The 17,961-nt window shown below is 45.0% G+C and overlaps 1 protein-coding gene across 1 annotated transcript in view; it reads right to left on the bottom strand.

Moving 5' to 3' along the window:
* Positions 1-1,168: 1,168 nt before the first annotated feature.
* The window catches only part of LOC147259737 (GDNF family receptor alpha-2-like), a 51,860-nt gene continuing 35,067 nt past the window's right edge, over positions 1,169-17,961 (bottom strand). The window contains exons 5-8 of the mRNA XM_086205878.1: positions 13,312-13,424; positions 12,207-12,347; positions 9,471-9,613; positions 1,169-4,934 (exon numbers count right to left, since the gene is read on the bottom strand). Coding sequence (XP_086062004.1) covers positions 4,797-4,934; positions 9,471-9,613; positions 12,207-12,347; positions 13,312-13,424 — 535 coding nt within the window. The 3' untranslated portion in view covers positions 1,169-4,796. The remainder of the gene's footprint in view (positions 4,935-9,470; positions 9,614-12,206; positions 12,348-13,311; positions 13,425-17,961) is intronic.

The following is a 17,961-nucleotide window of genomic DNA, read 5'->3' as shown; positions in this document are numbered from 1 at the left end:
ATCAATTTCTCTGGAAAAAGTAAGTTGACCAAATCAAAGTTTGATTAATAGTGAGTGAGACGTCGACGGCGCCGTTCTAGCGACAGCTGGGTAAACACAAAGCCCAGACAGCTTCAAATTTACTGATCGAACAGATTGTAAAATATACAAAGTTGGACAGAAGTTCACTCTCGTATTCCATTTAGGCAACAAAATTTACTGCTTAAAAAAAATACATCTACAGCACTCGGTGGACGCGTGACCAAGGAGCACGTCAGTCTTTGGCGTCCTGCGGTTCATAAAACATCACCAGAGTCTTGTTAGCAGCCAGGTGCTCGTACCGCATGTTCTTTAAGTTTTACCTCCTTCCAGTAATAATCCTGCTGCAGACTCACGAGCTCTAAATTATTAAAGTGTAATGTAAAATACATGTGAAGAAATGAAGGATTCAGGTGTCAAACTGACCAAACGCGTTAACCCAGGAACACATGCATTCTGAATTAAACAGAGGCGCAGTAATGCAAAAATCTAAAGGTCATTCATGCAGAAAAAAGGGAACAATATAAGTAAAAATCTTGACCAGTAGTGTGTGGGTGTGGGTGTGGGTGTGAGAGACAGAGACTCTGCTCAACATGATGGCTGTATTGCATTATGAGCTATGGAGCCTGTTCCTGCTTTGGCAGCTCAGCTTCATCCTTGATGGATTTCTCCCGGTGAAATTGTTTAATGTTGATGTAAGATAGGAAGCTCTAACGGCGAGCTTTTACCAGACAGATAGATGGACGGATAGAAGGATGGCGAGATGTACTCTCTGAGATGTCTCTTTGAAAACGAAGATCAAACTGAGAAATCCAAGTCCAAACTCACAAGCACTTATTAAACTCAAACTAGTGACAAGCAGGATGGTTTGATGCACTCTAAACACGGATTAAAGCGACTAAATCTTCAGTGAAAGAGATGTTTCTGTGTCTCGACTGATCCACACGTCCTCAGATGTGCGGGAACTTCTGGACTCTCCCCAAAACGGTCTGGATTGATTCATTAGTCAAAAACATCTCCAGGCCTTAAAAGAGCTGTTTTCAAACTGCACGACTGTATGAACCCCCGAAGAGGAATGCAGCGAGTTGGCTGAGCACCTGTAGAACCCCCCCCCCTCCTCCTCCTCCTCCCGCCCCCCCGCAGTGTTTGGTTATATTTCCTTTCCAAACATTTTGGCAGTTTGAAGTCAGATATGAGACTGTTAAAATGGAATAGTCTGCACTTATTTTTACTTCACAGTGTCTTCTGACATCCAACTAAATAGGGAGGCCGAGCCAAACCATCAAACATGGTGTCACTGCTGTAATGTTTGGAATGTGAATCTGGCTGCAAAAAAAAAAAAAAAAAAAAAAAAATTATAAATATCGTTTTGAAATGACATTTCATCGCATCACAAGCCTGGAGCGGTAAACTCACCCGTTTAGGACGTCGCTGTCATTCCCACCAGTAACATCTCGAGTTACAGCTGCTGATTTTCCCTTTTTTTTTTTTTTTTTTTTTTCTATATCAGTTACTAACAAGATGTTGCTAAAGTCCAGCGTCACGACGCTGAAGCTGACGAACTGCCTGAGGACATGAACTTTGTCGAGGCCATTGCGTGGTAACAGCTCACACTCGTCCCGTGGAAGGAGAGAGCGTCGACACACAGATGCAAAAAAAAATAAATCTGTTTTTCTTTTGCAAAAATGTAGATGCTGTTAGAATCTTCTGCAAGGTTTTTGATTGTTTTTTAAGGAGAAATGAAGTTTTTCAGCCACGATTTTACTACCTGAACTGAGTGCTGAGGAGTTTTTCTGCCAGTGTTGCTCGCAGACGCATGGCAGCTATGAGAAAATGGCGTGTCCTTGATAATAAAGCGTATCATAAGGGGTTGCACCGCCGTGGCAGCAGTGGTGGTTAGTGAGTCCCTTCAGTGCAGCAACCAAATCCAGCAGTGAAACCTGTCCTCTCTCCAGTTGTGATGCCTGTGCAGAACAATGAGGGAGATGTTGACAACGTTCACCTCTCATTTTACAGCCGTACAGCAGCGCCTGTCCATACAGACACTGAAAAGTTATTAGTCGCTGTAATTATTCCTCTTGTCTGCTCTGGACATGAAGGGATCCCTTCCTTATGCTACTCAAAGATGAAGGACTAAACCCACAGTCTTTGTTCTCTAGAAAATTTTGTGGGTACCTTCCAAAGCCAGCTGAGTGTGAAATCCCCATATGACTCCATTTACTTGCTGAGCTGCAGAGGAAGGATAGTTACCACTTAATTTGGCTTCCACAGACAGCTTAATTTCTGCTGATATGAGCTACAGCTGAGGTTTGGAATAAGGAATGCAGAAATGACCGTCCCCATCTGTTTCAGGAGAGTCGCAGCAACGGTGGGAATGAGCTAACAACAACGTCCCCACACGCCGACCTTTCAGCTTCACCTGAAATATCCTCGACAAAGTATCAACGCGACACACTTTTGTTTACGCTCCCGTTTCTCACAAGCTCGAGTAAACGCCGACGAATTCCACTCACACGCACGCAGAAGTTCTTCCTCACACGAATGACTTCAACGCGGTGAGTGAGCGCTTCGGCTGGCGTGGCGGGATTCTGACGAAAGCAGGACTACTGCACCAGTGTACTTGGCCTGGCCGCAGCAGGTCACCAAGCCGTTTATGGTTTTGTTCCGTGCTCAGATTGTCAGCTTCTGGCGTGGCCTTGAAACACAGCGTACAAACGTGAGCGTCTCCATCGTCGGTCTTCTTATCAGGCGCTCAGCAAAAGTGTTTCCCGGGGTGTCCCAATATTCCTTTTACATTCCTCGTCACGCTTTCATCAAACTCAACACCCCTGACAGTCACGGCCCTGGTCAGGTGAGCTCTCACCGTTACTACTTCTGCTACTTCTAGTTAGCCCTCCGCTAACCTGAACCTGATTAATAATTCAGTCCCAGATGTTGCAAGAGCAAATTTACGAGTGAGCTGATTGTTTTGTCGGTGTTGTGTGACGCTAAAGACAATTTATAGTGTTTTAACAGCTGCAACAGTTGGCTAACGACGGAGGAGGCTACGGCGAGTCCCACTCAGCCCTCTGCTCAAGTGGAAGTGATAAATAATTTGATCACGTGGCTCTTGGAGACTTTCACAATATTATCAAACACAGTTAGGATCACGGCGGCAGCGTGACGTGCGATGGGAGCGGTCACGGCTCCACGCCAGCACACCAGAAAGAAACAAAAACAAAAAAACCAAAAAAAAAACACTGGCCAAAACTGTCTAGAATGAAAGCTTCCGATTTGTTTTGGTACAAATTAATTTAGTTACATTTTTATTTTATTTTTTTTTACCATCGCAACATTAAGGAACCTTTCACATGTTGTATTCGACAAGTCCTGTTACTCCCACTGCTGTACGCACTGTAAGCTTTCTGCTACTCCCTCATTATATATAAATATATATAAATATATATATTTATATTTATATATGTATATGTGTATATTACACACACAAATATACATATACACACATTCTGTTGGATGTGAACACACGTCGACACACTCAGCGAACACAGTACGACGCGTGCGCGCGCACACACACACACACACATGTACACACACACACACACACACACACACACAGGTTATGGCTTTCCAAGCAGATAAAGCTCATTTAATTTCATCCCTGTATACATTCTTTGTCATCAATCCTTTTATAGACACGTGAACCTTCCATTAGTACCAAATCTCTCTCTTTTTTTTTTCTTTTTTTTTTTACTCCACACACAGTCATCATAGTGTCAAGATACTGTAGATATCATTAGGTTGAATGAAATAAAAGTGTTGTTTATATACATAGAGACAGAAATATACACATGTGCGTGTGGATGCATGGCTCACGTCCACAGTCGTCAACAACAACACCTCAAATGACCAAAGGACCATTAACTGGTAACGATGCCGTCTTAAATTCTTTTTCGCCGTCTGCTGAGAAGGTTTACTGGAGCGCCCGGATGAAGGCGCCGCACGCTGGATTGATTATGGTCACGGATACTATACCAACACTTAGAACACTGAGTAGGCTTTACAGGTTAGAGTTTACACGAGTGTTGAAGAGACAGAATGTGATCACCCCTGATCCCCCCCCCCACACACACACACACACACACACACAAACACACAAAATTTGTGGTCTCATCACCCAAGAGAAAATTAAGCCAAGAACCAATTCAAGATGGGAAAAAAATATATAATAAAGATTGTGACTGATAGCAGAAATATGTCTCTCTGTCTCTCTCGGCTCACACCATTTACCTCTTTCCTCTCCGCAACAATTCGCTTTTTTCTCTCAATCCTGTTGTCCTTCAATCGTGTTCTCCCACTCTTTCTTTCTCTCTCTCCTTCCTTTGGTGAGAACAGTGCGGAAGTCTCTGACGCGACCAGCTTCAGCTGGCTTCAGTCTCTCTGTGCGTCTCCGCCGGAGGGAGATTCGGCTCTCATGGCTTCACCTAACAAGGGTCCCTTTTTTTTCTCTTTTTCTTTTCTTTTCTTTTCTTTTTTTTTTTTTTTAAAGCCATGCGCTCCATCACAGTTGTGTTCTGCCTTAAAATTACAAACAAATTGGACAACAAATTCAATATTTTGTCAGCTCTTTTCATCCTCTTGTGTTTCCTCTTTCATAAATGCCATTTACGTCAAAATGCCCAGAGATTCAGCCTTTGTTTAATATCAGTCTCAGAAATAACACCTTCTGCTTTTGGGATCAGCTTGTGGGAGGATGACCTCTTTTCCCCCTCCTGGCACTTCTATAAGGCATGTTGAGCCAGGACCAGGGCCAAAGCCAGGCCGGGAAGCAGAGCCCAGACACTGGCGCTCAGACAGGCGGAGTGATCCTCTGGCAGGCCCTGGGGTTTGCTGGAGCCCTCACCTGTTGGTTCAGGAGGCTGAACAGATAGGAGGACGCACAGAGGGAGGGAGAGAGAGAAGTAGAAAGGTTAGACATGACTCAGCCTCTTCTCTCCTGTCCTGGCATTTGATTAGAGGATGGATGGGAGGGGGGGGGGGGGGGCAGGACGGGGGCTGAAGGGAAACATGAGTCAGAAAGTAGGAAGAAATTACATGTATCCATCGGAGACCCACTTTGGCACAAACGTGTCGCTGATGTTTTGATCCACCAAATGTTTTGATATGTGTAGTATATTTCAAGCTCCTGCTGCTCGGTATGCTCTCTGCTTCTTAAACAAGTTGGCAACAAAGGAAAGCTTCTTGTGAGGACTTTTTTTTCTTCTTCTTTCTTTTAGGTTGTGCCAGCAAGTCTCTAAACAGTTTTTAAAGCGATCATTACAGACTTTATTTACAAGGAAACATGAAGCCAAACACAGACGACTGAAGCTAGCAGCGGCTGTGGATTTCCTTCAATATTTTATTAGGCATAAATTACAGCAAGTAGAGGCCAAGCGACACAGTTACAAGACCTCTTGTATGTGGTTGGACTATGCACAGTGCCTTTCTGTTATTTTTATGCACAAAGGAAAATCATTTCTTTGTGGGGAGTGCAAAGAGAGAAATTCACATTATGGCAGGGAGCAGCACATCAGTGGGGATATTAAACTCTGCGGCCTCCAGAGTTCCCCTCTCACATCCACACTACAATGGCCTTAATATGTGCTTTTCTTTACAGTTGTTAGCATTTTGAGCACTTTTTCAATTTTCCTGTATTCTTGTAACAAAAGCAGAACCATTTGCCTGCAAGTTAAAGTAGTCTCGCTCAATTTGCGGAGGCATCATTTTCAGCGCAGCGCAGCAATACTGGAGCACATCATAAGGAACATGAAACATTTTGTGCTCCTCCTCCTCCCCCCCCCTCCGCCGCCGCCGCCGCCATCCCCTCCACACATCTTCACCGATGTAACCTTTGCAGAAATTGCACTTCAGCTCATTTCCCTGTACATAGAAAAAACATCCACTCAGATGTTATCAACCAGCCCCCCGTCTTCCAAGAGAACAAGGCAACACATACATAAAGAGAGGAAAAATAAATAATGAAGCAGGAAAATTGAGTTGAATTACATGAACAGGTGGGCCATTTTTTTTCCTTTTTTCTTGGAAAGGGAGACAGGAGAAGAAGGAGGGGTATCCAAAAGACTCTACAGAGAAACGGTGAAATGACGGTTGCCAAAGAAAGAATAAGAAAAAAAAGAAAAAAAAAGAAAGGTTAGCTTGACAATGCACCAAACACATCTGCAACTAAAAGCCAATTAATTAGCAGGGGCAGTGATGTGTGGCAGCAGCCTGTTGACATGAGTCCAGATCTCTGGCTGCAGCCAATATCCACACAGGCTTTTGAGAAGGTACACACACATAAACACGTGGCTCAAAAGCACAAACACATGCATACATTTCCATACAGCGTGACGGAACACAGACAATGTCTGAACACGAACTCGCCCGCTCACAATTTCACATCCGCACGCGCGAAGAGGAAGATGGCAAACTTCCATGGGAGTGTTCATTTAAACAGTTGATGAGAACGCGACCTCGCCATCGAGCAGGTAACTCCACATGTAGACACAGACTGTTTTCACTATCGATCCCAGCATTTACAGTGCAATGGAGCTGCATGTCCCACGGCTGCTTATTGAATAGTTTCTCTCCGCAATCAATGTCCTCCAATTGAGCTGAAAATAGACACGTGACAGTGGTACCTTCAACACTGCTGGCACCGCCGGAGGAGGGATTTTCAGAAGTCTGGCAAGTGAGAGTGTTAATATTCAGATGATGGTGCTTCAGAAATTCCTTACTCTGGGATGCAGTGTGTGGCGACAACAAATGTTTTCCCTGCGTACTGTGTTCAGGACTTGTGATGGCTTCCCCTCCGCCTTATCGAGCTAACAGGAGTGCGCTGCAGCCCCCGTGTTTACTCACTGAGCAGGGGATAAAGCCCACCACCAACGGCACAGACGCCGCAATAATCATGCATCTCAATTACCTGACAGCGGGCAGGCCGACTGACATGAAGATTCTCCTCTCCAGTTATGCTACTCAGACTGTGCTGCACATCAAAGGTTGTTCATTGTCCGTCCGCCCCATCTACACCTAATTTATCTCACGGCACAGACTGTGCACGTGTGTGTGTGTGTGTGTGTGTGTGTGTGTGTGTGTGTGTGTGTGTGTGTGTGTGTGTGTGTGTGTTCGGGTGTGTTACAACTGGAACTGGCTGTTTGAGGGTTAATAGTAGCTTCATGGTCAACTGGGAGGTGGGATAAGGCACTGAATGCTTGTCAAACACAAGATGGCGAAAGCCAGCGACGCCGTAGGTTCCCTCGACCGCACGAGAGGTTTTTAAACTGGATTTTGGATGAATGAAGAAAATCAGTTCAGTTCATGAGACAACATGATTCTTTCAGAAAGATCATCTTCACATATGAACACTCCGCTTTATGTTTTTTGAGGCATAAATGCAATAGAAGCAGAAAGCAAAAGCTGTGCTCTGCACCGCCTCCACTGTGGACGCATGACTTCAACATGCGATGACGTTTGTAGTCCGGCTCAGCAACTTCATAGCATCTGATATTTTTAAGACACCCAAACACTTTCGAAGTGCAGTATTTTCAGACATATTTTATTCTGTTTAATCTGTCAGAACGTGAAAATATCCTAACCTCTCCCTCGCTCTGTACTCTGGGAAGTGGAACCTTTTCAAAAGGGAACGTTCCCACTTCCCAGCTGCGCAAAGCACACTCAGTTGTGAAGATCATAGAGTATCACTTAGTGTGTGTGCGTGTGTGTGTGTGTGTGTGCGCGTGTGTGTGTGTGTATGTGTGTGTGTGTGTGTGTGTGTGTGCGTGTGTGAGTGTGTTAATACGAGGTCCATCAGCCGCCGCCATGAGATTTGGACAGTCAGTCTTCTGCCAGGAGGTCTCATACCACAACAACACTCCCCCCAATTTATCTGCCATGGAAGTTTGACAAGTTTTAATTGCCAGCCACAGTTGTGTGAGAAAGCAAGGCCACCCAAAATGTCCCTACCAGCTCCCCCTCTAATTATAAACTTCCTGCTTGAGTAATCACACGTCTTATTGTTTCCTAATTACCATTTTTACAATAAATTAAACACCGTGCTGCAGTGAGACAGGCACAGAGAGTGTATCAATACGGACAAACACCTTTCCCACACATCCACAGTTGTTATCAGCGCTGCGCGTTCACTAATTCTCCTCTTTGCAACATTTTCAAGGTTTTAATTCACTGTCTTAACAACAATGCGTAGAGGACAATACAGCATGAGTCAGGCGCATTTATTGGCTGTGAAAGCCCCTGGAATTACTCAGAATAGATGTATTAATAGGAGTCGTTCATTCAGCATGCAAAATTACATTCATAAACATGGCGCTGCACTCCTCCTGTGCTTTGTGTATATCTCTCACAGTCACTGGAGAATGTCATTAAAAGTAAAATCAGCAGCAGAAGAGGGTTTAACAAAGTACTGTTTTATACCGTTCACGTCTAAATCAGCCGAGCTCGGGCCTCCTGCAAAGGTGAAAAACATCATTAGTCTTCCACCAGAAGGCTGCGCGACACATCTAAAGTACATCTGTAAAACTGAGCAATATTTCATCGTGAAAACTAGTCAAACTCAACCGCTAGATTAAAAAAGAGAAAGTCTCCTTAACCAAAAGTGCAGAGTGAAATATTTCTGTCGTCTTCTGGAGGAAAAGAGTGGGGGAGTGTTTGGCAGACAATATGCTCCTGTCATGTCTGTCGCTTTTCATCTGAAGAGAAATTCAAGTACAGTTCTATTAAAAGACAAACACATGCACATTCTTTCTGCACCAGACGGTGAACTCAGTTATAGCTGAGTTGACTGTTGTCTTCAGAGTAAATGGTATTCAGCGGGGGGGGGGGAGAGAGGCCCAGGGCCAGTATTTTAGAACCCCCTAATCCAGATTAAAACCCCCACCTCCCGTTCCCTCCACTTTTTCATTCTGTGAGAGAGAAATTTAAAAATTTCAACCAAATGTCATCATCTTGGGTGTAGCATAAACTGTCTTATCATGGAATGTCTGTTCTGCGTGCCAACTGCTTTAAGAAGCACCGAGATTGAGTGTGATGTGAATGAGGATGGTGTAGCATGTTGAGCTTTGTGATTTCGCCACTGTACAAAATCCTTCTTTCATGGAAGCAGAGTGGAGGAGGGTCTTTGTGCATCTTCATGTAATAGGCCCATTTTAACAAATTTATGCAAAGAAGTTGCTGGAAACTGCAGAAACATGTGGATGTGTTTGTGCTGCAACAAAGACCAAATCCCTTCTGTTTAAACGCAACACAATGAGCTGACCGATATATACGTATGATAAACGCCCAGATTAACAGTGTCGATTCCATAAAAAGACAGAATGAATAACAAGCTGTCGGAGAGTGACGTAACAAATACATGTAAACGTTCACATCTACAAAAACAACAACAACAACAACCTCACCTTCACAATGCTGACAAATGGAGGTTGAGAGGTTGCTGGCGACCGATCCGACCCCGTCTTCGTGGTCACCGAGGGACCCGGGACAGACGCGTTTTTGTTCTGCATGTAGTCTATCCCATAGCCGAAGGCCTGAATGGCATTTCCTGTAGGGACAGAGATATATAGTCATTGGTTTATGACTGCCGTCCCAGCGAGATGCCAGCTAGCAGACAGACAGCTCTAAGTCAACTTCTTGGTCCCCTGCCCAATCTTTGGCAACCAAGGGAATGAGGAAGGATTGCGGATGAGTGTGGAAGGAGTAAAAAGACTACGGGGAGCCAAACTTTTTGCTTCGTCAGTAGGCTGGAGAGTCGCGCGCCAAACAAATCAAAAACAGCAATCTGTTTGTGAAATGAGGAGGCCGCTAAGGGTTTTTATTCTTACTAAATGCCAACATTGCCTTATGTTTAATATTTTGAGCTATGCCTTCCTCATGAATGTCTAACATGTTTATGCAATTAATTTGGTTGGTAATTATCCATCTGTGAGAGAGTCCTGTGGGGACACAATGGACACATTCATCAATGGTTCATGTCCTCAGCTCATTACAAAAACCCTTTTATGTTGCAGCAGCCGCGCTCTAATCACAAGGAACTGACCAAATACCAGCATCGTGTTCGCACTCGAGATGATGAACCCCAGTTTGTTTTTCCCAGCGCTGTACTCTGAAAAATGGAATCTTTTAAGAAAGGCAAATCAATCAGCTCAAACAGGAGACGGTGGAGTACACGAGTACCTTCAGATGTGTGTCTTTGTTGTGTCTAAGTGCATGTGTGCAAAAATGTGATAAATCCCAGTTCAGTCAGCTTTTCAGCTAGATATGGTAAAATAAAGGCTGAGTACCTTTTCGCTGCTCATCCGTTTAAAACAGGAGGCTTGTTTCTCTTTGTTCAGCCAGCGTGAAGGCAAGGCATGTAATTGCTTGGCAACCACCTCCATTATAAGGTCAGCGTGCAGAGATGACTTTGAACAGATTCATGTGACTGATCAAATTAAAAAAAAAAAAATCCCAAACAAAGGAGAAAATGGCATTTTCCCTCTTCCACACATGGGTCAACACCCAGGACGTACACAAGTACGCTGCAACCCTGGTGCAGATACGACAGTAAACACGAATCTGTCCGTCGCATCCTCTGCACACACACACGCACACACGCACGCACACGCACGCACCGTAGACACACTTCACTTGCACACTAAAGCAGCCATCACGTTGTTCGCTCTCTTCGACGGTGATGATTTGAGCTGCTGCTGGGATGTAAAAACACACAGCAACTTTACCGCCAGCGGTGCGGCGCTGGTCGGGTGCTGCTGCGCTGCATCTGTTCGTCCGGGTCGGCGACAGCGAGCTGCCTCCCCACAGATGATGTTAAAACGGGGAATAAAACCGTAAATCAAACTCATTGGCCGGAGGGCCTCGGCACGCAAAAGTTTTACTGCGCTCGAATGTTCCACTGGGTGATTAAACCCACTGCCAGTAGCAATTTCCCCTTTAATGCTAAGTTTTCCTTTCACCTCTGGGCGTAGCCTGCGTCTCCCTACCTGCAGGGACAGATGGCGTAAGAGATAGAGGCGGAGAGAAGACTGAGAGACTTTCATCAGGTGTGTTTTCTGTCACACGGATTTGACACCTACAGCATACTGTACGTCTTCACACTGCGAGTGTGTGTTTTGTGTACCCCCCCCCCCCCACACACACACACACACACACCACCCTGGTTAAGTTTATCGCCTGTTCTCCTTGACTGCAGAGAGGAGATGCTGCATTTTGAGTTTTTTTTTTTTTTTTTTTCAAGACGCCTTCTCAGCTCCCAGCCTCATCCCTCATCCTGCACACTCAGCTAAAACGGTACCTCAGCAATCTATTGAAGCGGTCTGAAAGCATTACCCACACAATGGAACATGTTAAAGGCGATGGTGTCTTGTAGCACTGATCACCACGGCGAGGAGGAAGCTGGCTGGATTTGGCATCTCAGTGAAGGATGCTTGAGGTACAGTAACTACTTTGTTAGGCTGCAGCCTGAGCGTCATGCATTAGTGGCACAGATGATTTTGGCCTCATCTATTATTTCATTTGTGCTGGATCCATTCATTTTTATGACATTTTTCTCCAGTAAGGGATAAACCCTTAAACTCTGTGAGATTGGATGTGAAAATGACATGCAAATGGTTCCTTTTGTATTAAAGTCTTGGCATATCTGGCCCAAAGGAATGGATGAGGTGAGATAAGAAATTACTCATTTCTGAGAAACTAAGAACATTTAATTCCAACTTAATCAGTGGGCAAAGAGGTGTCCTGGGATGAGTTGTATCCAGCTATGTAGCTGGCAAATTTTATGATGACTTGAAGAAGTTCTATCATGTATATATAGTTTCACTAAACTCTTCCAGCTTTTTTCATCCCTAAATAAAACATTATCATCAGTTTACTTTACAGAAAAGCAATGAATCTAAATTAATTTCATTTTCTGAAGCGCATCATGCCCCCAACCCTCATCTACCCCTCGCCACATTCGCAGTTATCTGACGACACTGAGGACCGAATCTGATATCAAACCATTAAAGCTGCATTAGTCGGACGTCTCCGGCTCAGCAGAGGCAGCCACCGTGCCACACACTCGCTCAGCACCGCGTGATTGTTGCACCGCTGCTGGTTACAAAACACGTCTGAGGCGCATGCAAAGAGCGTTGTCTCACTCAGGCAGGCGTTCTCCACGAAGTTCTGGAGGAAAGTCAAACACTCCTCTTCCTGGTTTCCGCTGCCCTTACAGGTGCACCACGGCGAGACGGTCCAGTTGGAGAAGCTGCTGTCGACGTAGTTGGGAGTCATTTCTGTCCCTGTGAGGGCATCCGCGCATACACACACACACACACACACACAAACACATTAGGACAAACAGTTATGGGTCACTAATGGACAATAATGGACTACATTTATCGCAGCTACACGGACAACAAGATGTTAGTCATAGGACTGGGATAGTACTGTTATGGGAAGGTGAAGCATTCTGTAATGCTTCATTTTAGATGTAAAGAGGCCATTATGTTATGAATATTTTTTGCAAAGTAGGTGCTTTAGGAAGTGTGTTTGAATGTAACACTACTGTACCAAAACACTCGGCAAAGGTCTCGGTGTGCCGGTGCTTTCAGATGGAGTCAGGGGTGCTGGTGGTGCATTTCCAGAGAAACCCAGGAAGCCCTGTGACATATTATCACTTCATTCTATGCAATTTATGACACATAATGGGGACGGATTGAATGTTGCTGAAATATGGACACATCAGCAGCATTTCAGCTAAAAAACTGTAAGTGATTCACTGACATGCTGCTATCACTGGAAAACATTGATGTAAAGTCCGGGAACATTGTTTGAGCTGAATTTAATACGAGAAAACAGATGGTCATCAAGTGTTTTAATTAAGTAAACACTCTCTATGTGCTTCTTCTCCCTGATTACTGCTGGGAATGACGTCCTGTCCTGTGTGTGTGTGTGTGTGGGGGGGGGGGGGGGGGGGGGCATCGAGCCGGCAGCTGAGTCCCAGTCCTCCGCCTGTTCCACAGGACAAAACCCAAGGTAGTCACACTCCATCTTGACACCCTCAACCATCACTCTATCTCACAGTGTGTTTGTGAAAAATACTGGGGTAAATGGGCATTTCAGTTTGTCTCCCAGCATTATTTTCTCTCTCTCTCTCTCTCTCTCTCTCTCTCTCTCTCACACACACACACACACACACACACACACACACACACACACACACACACTGTCACAGCGTGGCTCACAGCCTGGCCTGATACTGACCAATGAGCCTTGTGTAGGAGGTCAAGCAGGCTTGGTGATTGTCTTGGTTGGGACAAGTGCTGACTGTGGGTGGGTGACTCCAGCAGTTTGCCATGAAATCAGCCAGCCTAGACCTGCACAACAAACACGAAGCACAGCACAGACACAGAGAGAGCGAGAGAGAGAGAGAGAGAGAGAGAGAGAGAGGGTGGGAGGAGAGAGAGAGAAGCAGGCTAAGTCACAGTGATAGGTGCACACTCATATGTACATAGACACACATGCACATCACTTCTGGCACCTTTGCTCTCTAGAAGCTGCCAAATGTGACCAGCATCAATAGGGGAAATTACTGCAGAAGCGACATCTGTTTTCAGGGCACTGCAACAGGTGTCCTGAATATTAACCATGCCTCCGAACCAGCAAGCTGTTTATATCTCCCCAGCGGTGCGAAAGCATTTGTGCACGGATGACAAAGATGTCATGCCTTTTTTGGACGGTCCCTCCATGATTATCCATGATTGTTGCCCAAATTCACTTTCTGCACAAACCGAGGGAACCGGTAAAAATAGTATGTTTTGTTTCGGTGTGTGTTTGTGATAAGAGCTTTAAGACTGTGGAGGCCCCCAGGGTGGCATTGCTAATCCACTTAAGTAGGTTTATTGGGAGAAGCGTGTGCAAAGTTGCTCTGTCTCCACTGTTCACATCACCGCTGCCCACCAAGTGAATCACAATCCACTGCACATTTCTTTCTGTCCCTTTCTCCCCCTCTTTCTCTCTCACTTTGTGTCATGACTCATTCACTCAGACCACTTTACTGCAGCCTGAAGTTCAAAGGTAATGCACCTCAAGCTGCTGCCTCCGTGAACGGGAGGAAGCGAGCGGCGACAGACACGCACGCGGGCGGGTCAGCTTGACCTCGCAGCTCTTAATCTGCGCTACATGTGGCTTTTTTTAAATGTAAAAAAAAAAAAAAAAAAAAAAAAGCCGTGCGAAATTGTGACAGATTTCAGACAGCATAAAGAAACAACTTGACGTCTAGATGAGTGGCGGCCGTTATCTAAGGCAGGTGGTGTAGGCCTCGTTTGAGTTTCTCACAATTACAACAGCAAATATAGCCTCAGAAACACTTTTCTCCTGCTGCTCTGGTGTGTTGATTCAGTCAAAGGTTTTTTTTTTTTTTTTTAACTTTCACTCTGCTGAGGAGGCGAAAGGCTATTTATTTTTCAGCCGCCTCACACAAGAAGATGTGCCTCTATGTGCTTTTCACCTACGGCCACACTGGACATATAACAGCTTATGCTTAACTCTGCTGTGTGTGTAACGCAGTTCATCTTTTGCTCATTACTTCGCTGTGCACTCAGCACATGTGGAAAAATGTACCTTCATCTGTGCTGCGGGAACAGTTTCCTCTATGTTGATTTCTTCCAATCTGGGAGACGTTTCATTAAACGCAACTCACACGAGGAAAACGCGAGAGAACCAACCCAAAGTCTCAGAATGGATTCGATGATAATGACTTCAGTTACATATGTAGCAATTCTAGATATTGTGCCTTTAAATGAATGAAACGGGAGCATAGTTAATTAAATACAATTATTTACATGTACTTTGTATGGAAGTTGTTGCTAGGAAATTCCTTTATGTGCTTTTCTTTGCAAATGACGCCTCCTTATTTTGTAACATGGGATGTTAATTTACAGAGAGGCGTGCGTTCTACAAGATTAGCATAACTACACTGTGGTTAGCGAGGAAGACTGACAGACGCATCCACACCATTGAATCCACACACTGAGCACGATATCACATATGAATAAAACAACAAAGTGCTGGTTAAGCACACTGCTGCATGCTACAGCCTAAATAAGTGGAATGTTAATGTCACTGAAATTTGCATACTGCCGTGTCTTTAAATATGCACTGCAGCTGCATCAGTGATTATAGGTTGTACAGAGGTGCTGCTTGTTGTCACATTCAACCTTTTGTGGCTTTGTTCACAAGGTTTGCCTGTAAATACATAGCATGAGAGGCGTTGGGAGGATATACTTCGCCTCTGAGTGCACTTTTATCTGCAAACACGGGCTTCGGTTGGCGGGATGTTGTCATTCAGAGAACGTTTGAGATGTGGTAAAGGAACGTGTCGACTTTTTTGGGAAATCAACGTGTTTTGTCATCATTTGTAGAGCCGGTCACGCAGAGAGATTCCCTTCTCTCCTCCTCGCACGCATTTCCAGAGCTCCGGACCCACGTCAGGTGGCGAAAGGCTAGTTGGCTTAGCTGCAACAGGCGCTAGCAGCGAGGCAGTAGAGAAACAAGTCTCTAGTCGTCGCATGCAAAACAGTCTTTGCCTGCAGGCTGACATCTTGAGGGTTGTTCTCTCTTAGCTTTTGCTGTGAAATTAGGTTGATTATTTTAGGATGTGATGAATAACAAACTTCTCTCCTGATCCGCAGTGATTCAACGCACCACCTCAAAAAGCTCCACTGCAACTTCAGTCTACAAAGCAACAATTTTCTGGCAACGAAAAGAGAGACTGCTGCTACTTATCATGGCCAACTTTCTGAAAGAGGCTGTGGAGGATTCATTCTGGAAAACCAAAACCCTGATTTATGAGCTGGAATATAGGCAGAGGAGGAACTGCAACCCAGATGGGACGGGAGGCAGTCCAAGCAGCTCTAATAGATAGTCGATCTATCTGATAAAGCAACAAAATCTCGCAATTTTTCAACAGTGTTTTCACAGGGAATTTAAAGGGCAACCAGAAAAAGTGTATTTGATGATTTCTGAGATGATTTTGGCTCTCATGCCACATGCTAGTGTTCACTGCAGCTAAGCTAACCAGCCTTCAGCCGTCCGGTGGAGGTCTGGAGCTCCATAATGCAGAGAGAAAGGTCTCCATCTGCTTGTCTGTATCAAAAAAAATGTTGGAACATGAGCCTGTTCCCTGGATAGTTGTTGTGCTCTTTTAAAAACAGCTCACTATGCCGCGTCTGTAAATAGAGAGCAGAGAGGAGCTGATTTGGGAGGATCAGGAGGTGATGAGGTAGCAATCTCTCCGTCTTCCTGTCTGTCTTTCTTTCTTTCTCTTTGAGTGGCGTTCACCGGCGTGGAGATGCAGCCAGTGTGGTGTGATAGGCTCGGGGGCCTCCAGCAGCAAACCCCTCTCAGACTCACTTCATTACTCCAAGTCCGTCTCCATCCGCCCTCATCAGCCGTAGAGCCTCTCGATGTGACAAGCTACAAACACCACATCTATGGCCTCGCTTTAGAAAACAGGATGTCTGCTTGCTCTACCGTGGCTGTAAAGACCGATACGGATGCACACACACGCAAGCACGCACACACTCAAATAGCAACACACAGTGCGTGATGTTAATTTGCACAAGAAGAAGACACACACGAATACAAACGTATCCCTCGCTACACCTGTCCTCCTTACTGAAAGCCCTCTGTCACCCATTCTTGTTTGGACTGAAAGAAGTCACTTCAGTTCACAGATGATAAAAAGATACAACAGAGAGTGAGGGCAGAGAGAGCAACTCTATTGTGGCGATACAAAGCGACCTTCAGAACCATGTTTTCCATTTTTCTAGTCCATGTGGGCAAGAGGTCCTTTATTTTTGTGTTGGGAAAAAGAATGTGAACGGCCGATTTCTGTAGGAAAAGACCGCGGAAGATTAGAGAAAGTGAACAAGCACCATGTTTCTTTTTTGAAGCGGAATTCTTTCAAACAATGACGGCTTAAAAACAGTAATTTAAAGTTTAGAGAGGTGTCCTGAGTGTTCAGACAATGGTGTTCCAACACCGGCATGCCGCACATTTCATGGCTTCCACGGGCTTTCCATTATACCTCGACGACGCGCCACTCGCTGCTGAAATTACAGGCTGTCTAGCTCAACAGGGTTTTATGGTCATTTCAGCCACTCAGCCCCCAGGGAAGTGGCAGGGGAGCCCCCACAGAGGTAGACTTCTTTCAACCAACCTGACACTTTAAACACAGTGATTCGGCTGAGTGCTGAGTGCTTGTCCATCCAGCGTGGCAGTAATAGAAAACTAATGGGTTTTTATATGCATTCTTATTCCTATCATTTGATGTCTCTGACAAACAATGTGACTCAAATCAGATGAGTGTCAGTCCAGGAAAAGATTTCCTCATCAAGAGGAGGAGAGGCGGGAGGAGAAACGGTTATCAGACTCCCAAAGTCCACAAATAGCTTGCTCTCGACATTAAAGGTAGAGTCAGCGATTCTAATCCAATGCGCTTTTTTGTGAAATTCAGCGACTATCTCCACCCGGTTCACTGGCTGCCTGTTCTGGGTGCGCACTGGAAAAAATATAATCTGGTGTTCATACACAGCCCTGGCTGTCTGAATGCACGGATACTAACAAAGGGGCTTGGACGGAACAAAAAAACACTGTTCCAGTCTCTTCAAGTGGAACCGTATAACTGTTAGTAATAGCCAAAATATTACCTTGCCAATTTGGTACGGAAATGTTTCACTTGCTACAGCAGACCGATCATCTTTATTTATTTTTTTCCCCCCCTGGAAATTTCACATCTTGAATCAAGAACCGGATTTCAGAACTGCTCAGGATTTTAAGACCCCTTGTCATGTGTGGCCAGCACACGGTGCTCACATTGCAGCGAGGCACAAAGAGCAGTTTGATTCTGAT

This window comes from Aulostomus chinensis, chromosome 6, assembly GCF_037954235.1.
Source record: "Aulostomus chinensis isolate RoL2024-O1b breed Wild chromosome 6, RoL_Achi_v1.0, whole genome shotgun sequence".
NCBI lineage: Eukaryota > Metazoa > Chordata > Actinopteri > Syngnathiformes > Aulostomidae > Aulostomus > Aulostomus chinensis.
This window is presented reverse-complemented; position numbering and strand designations above follow the sequence as displayed.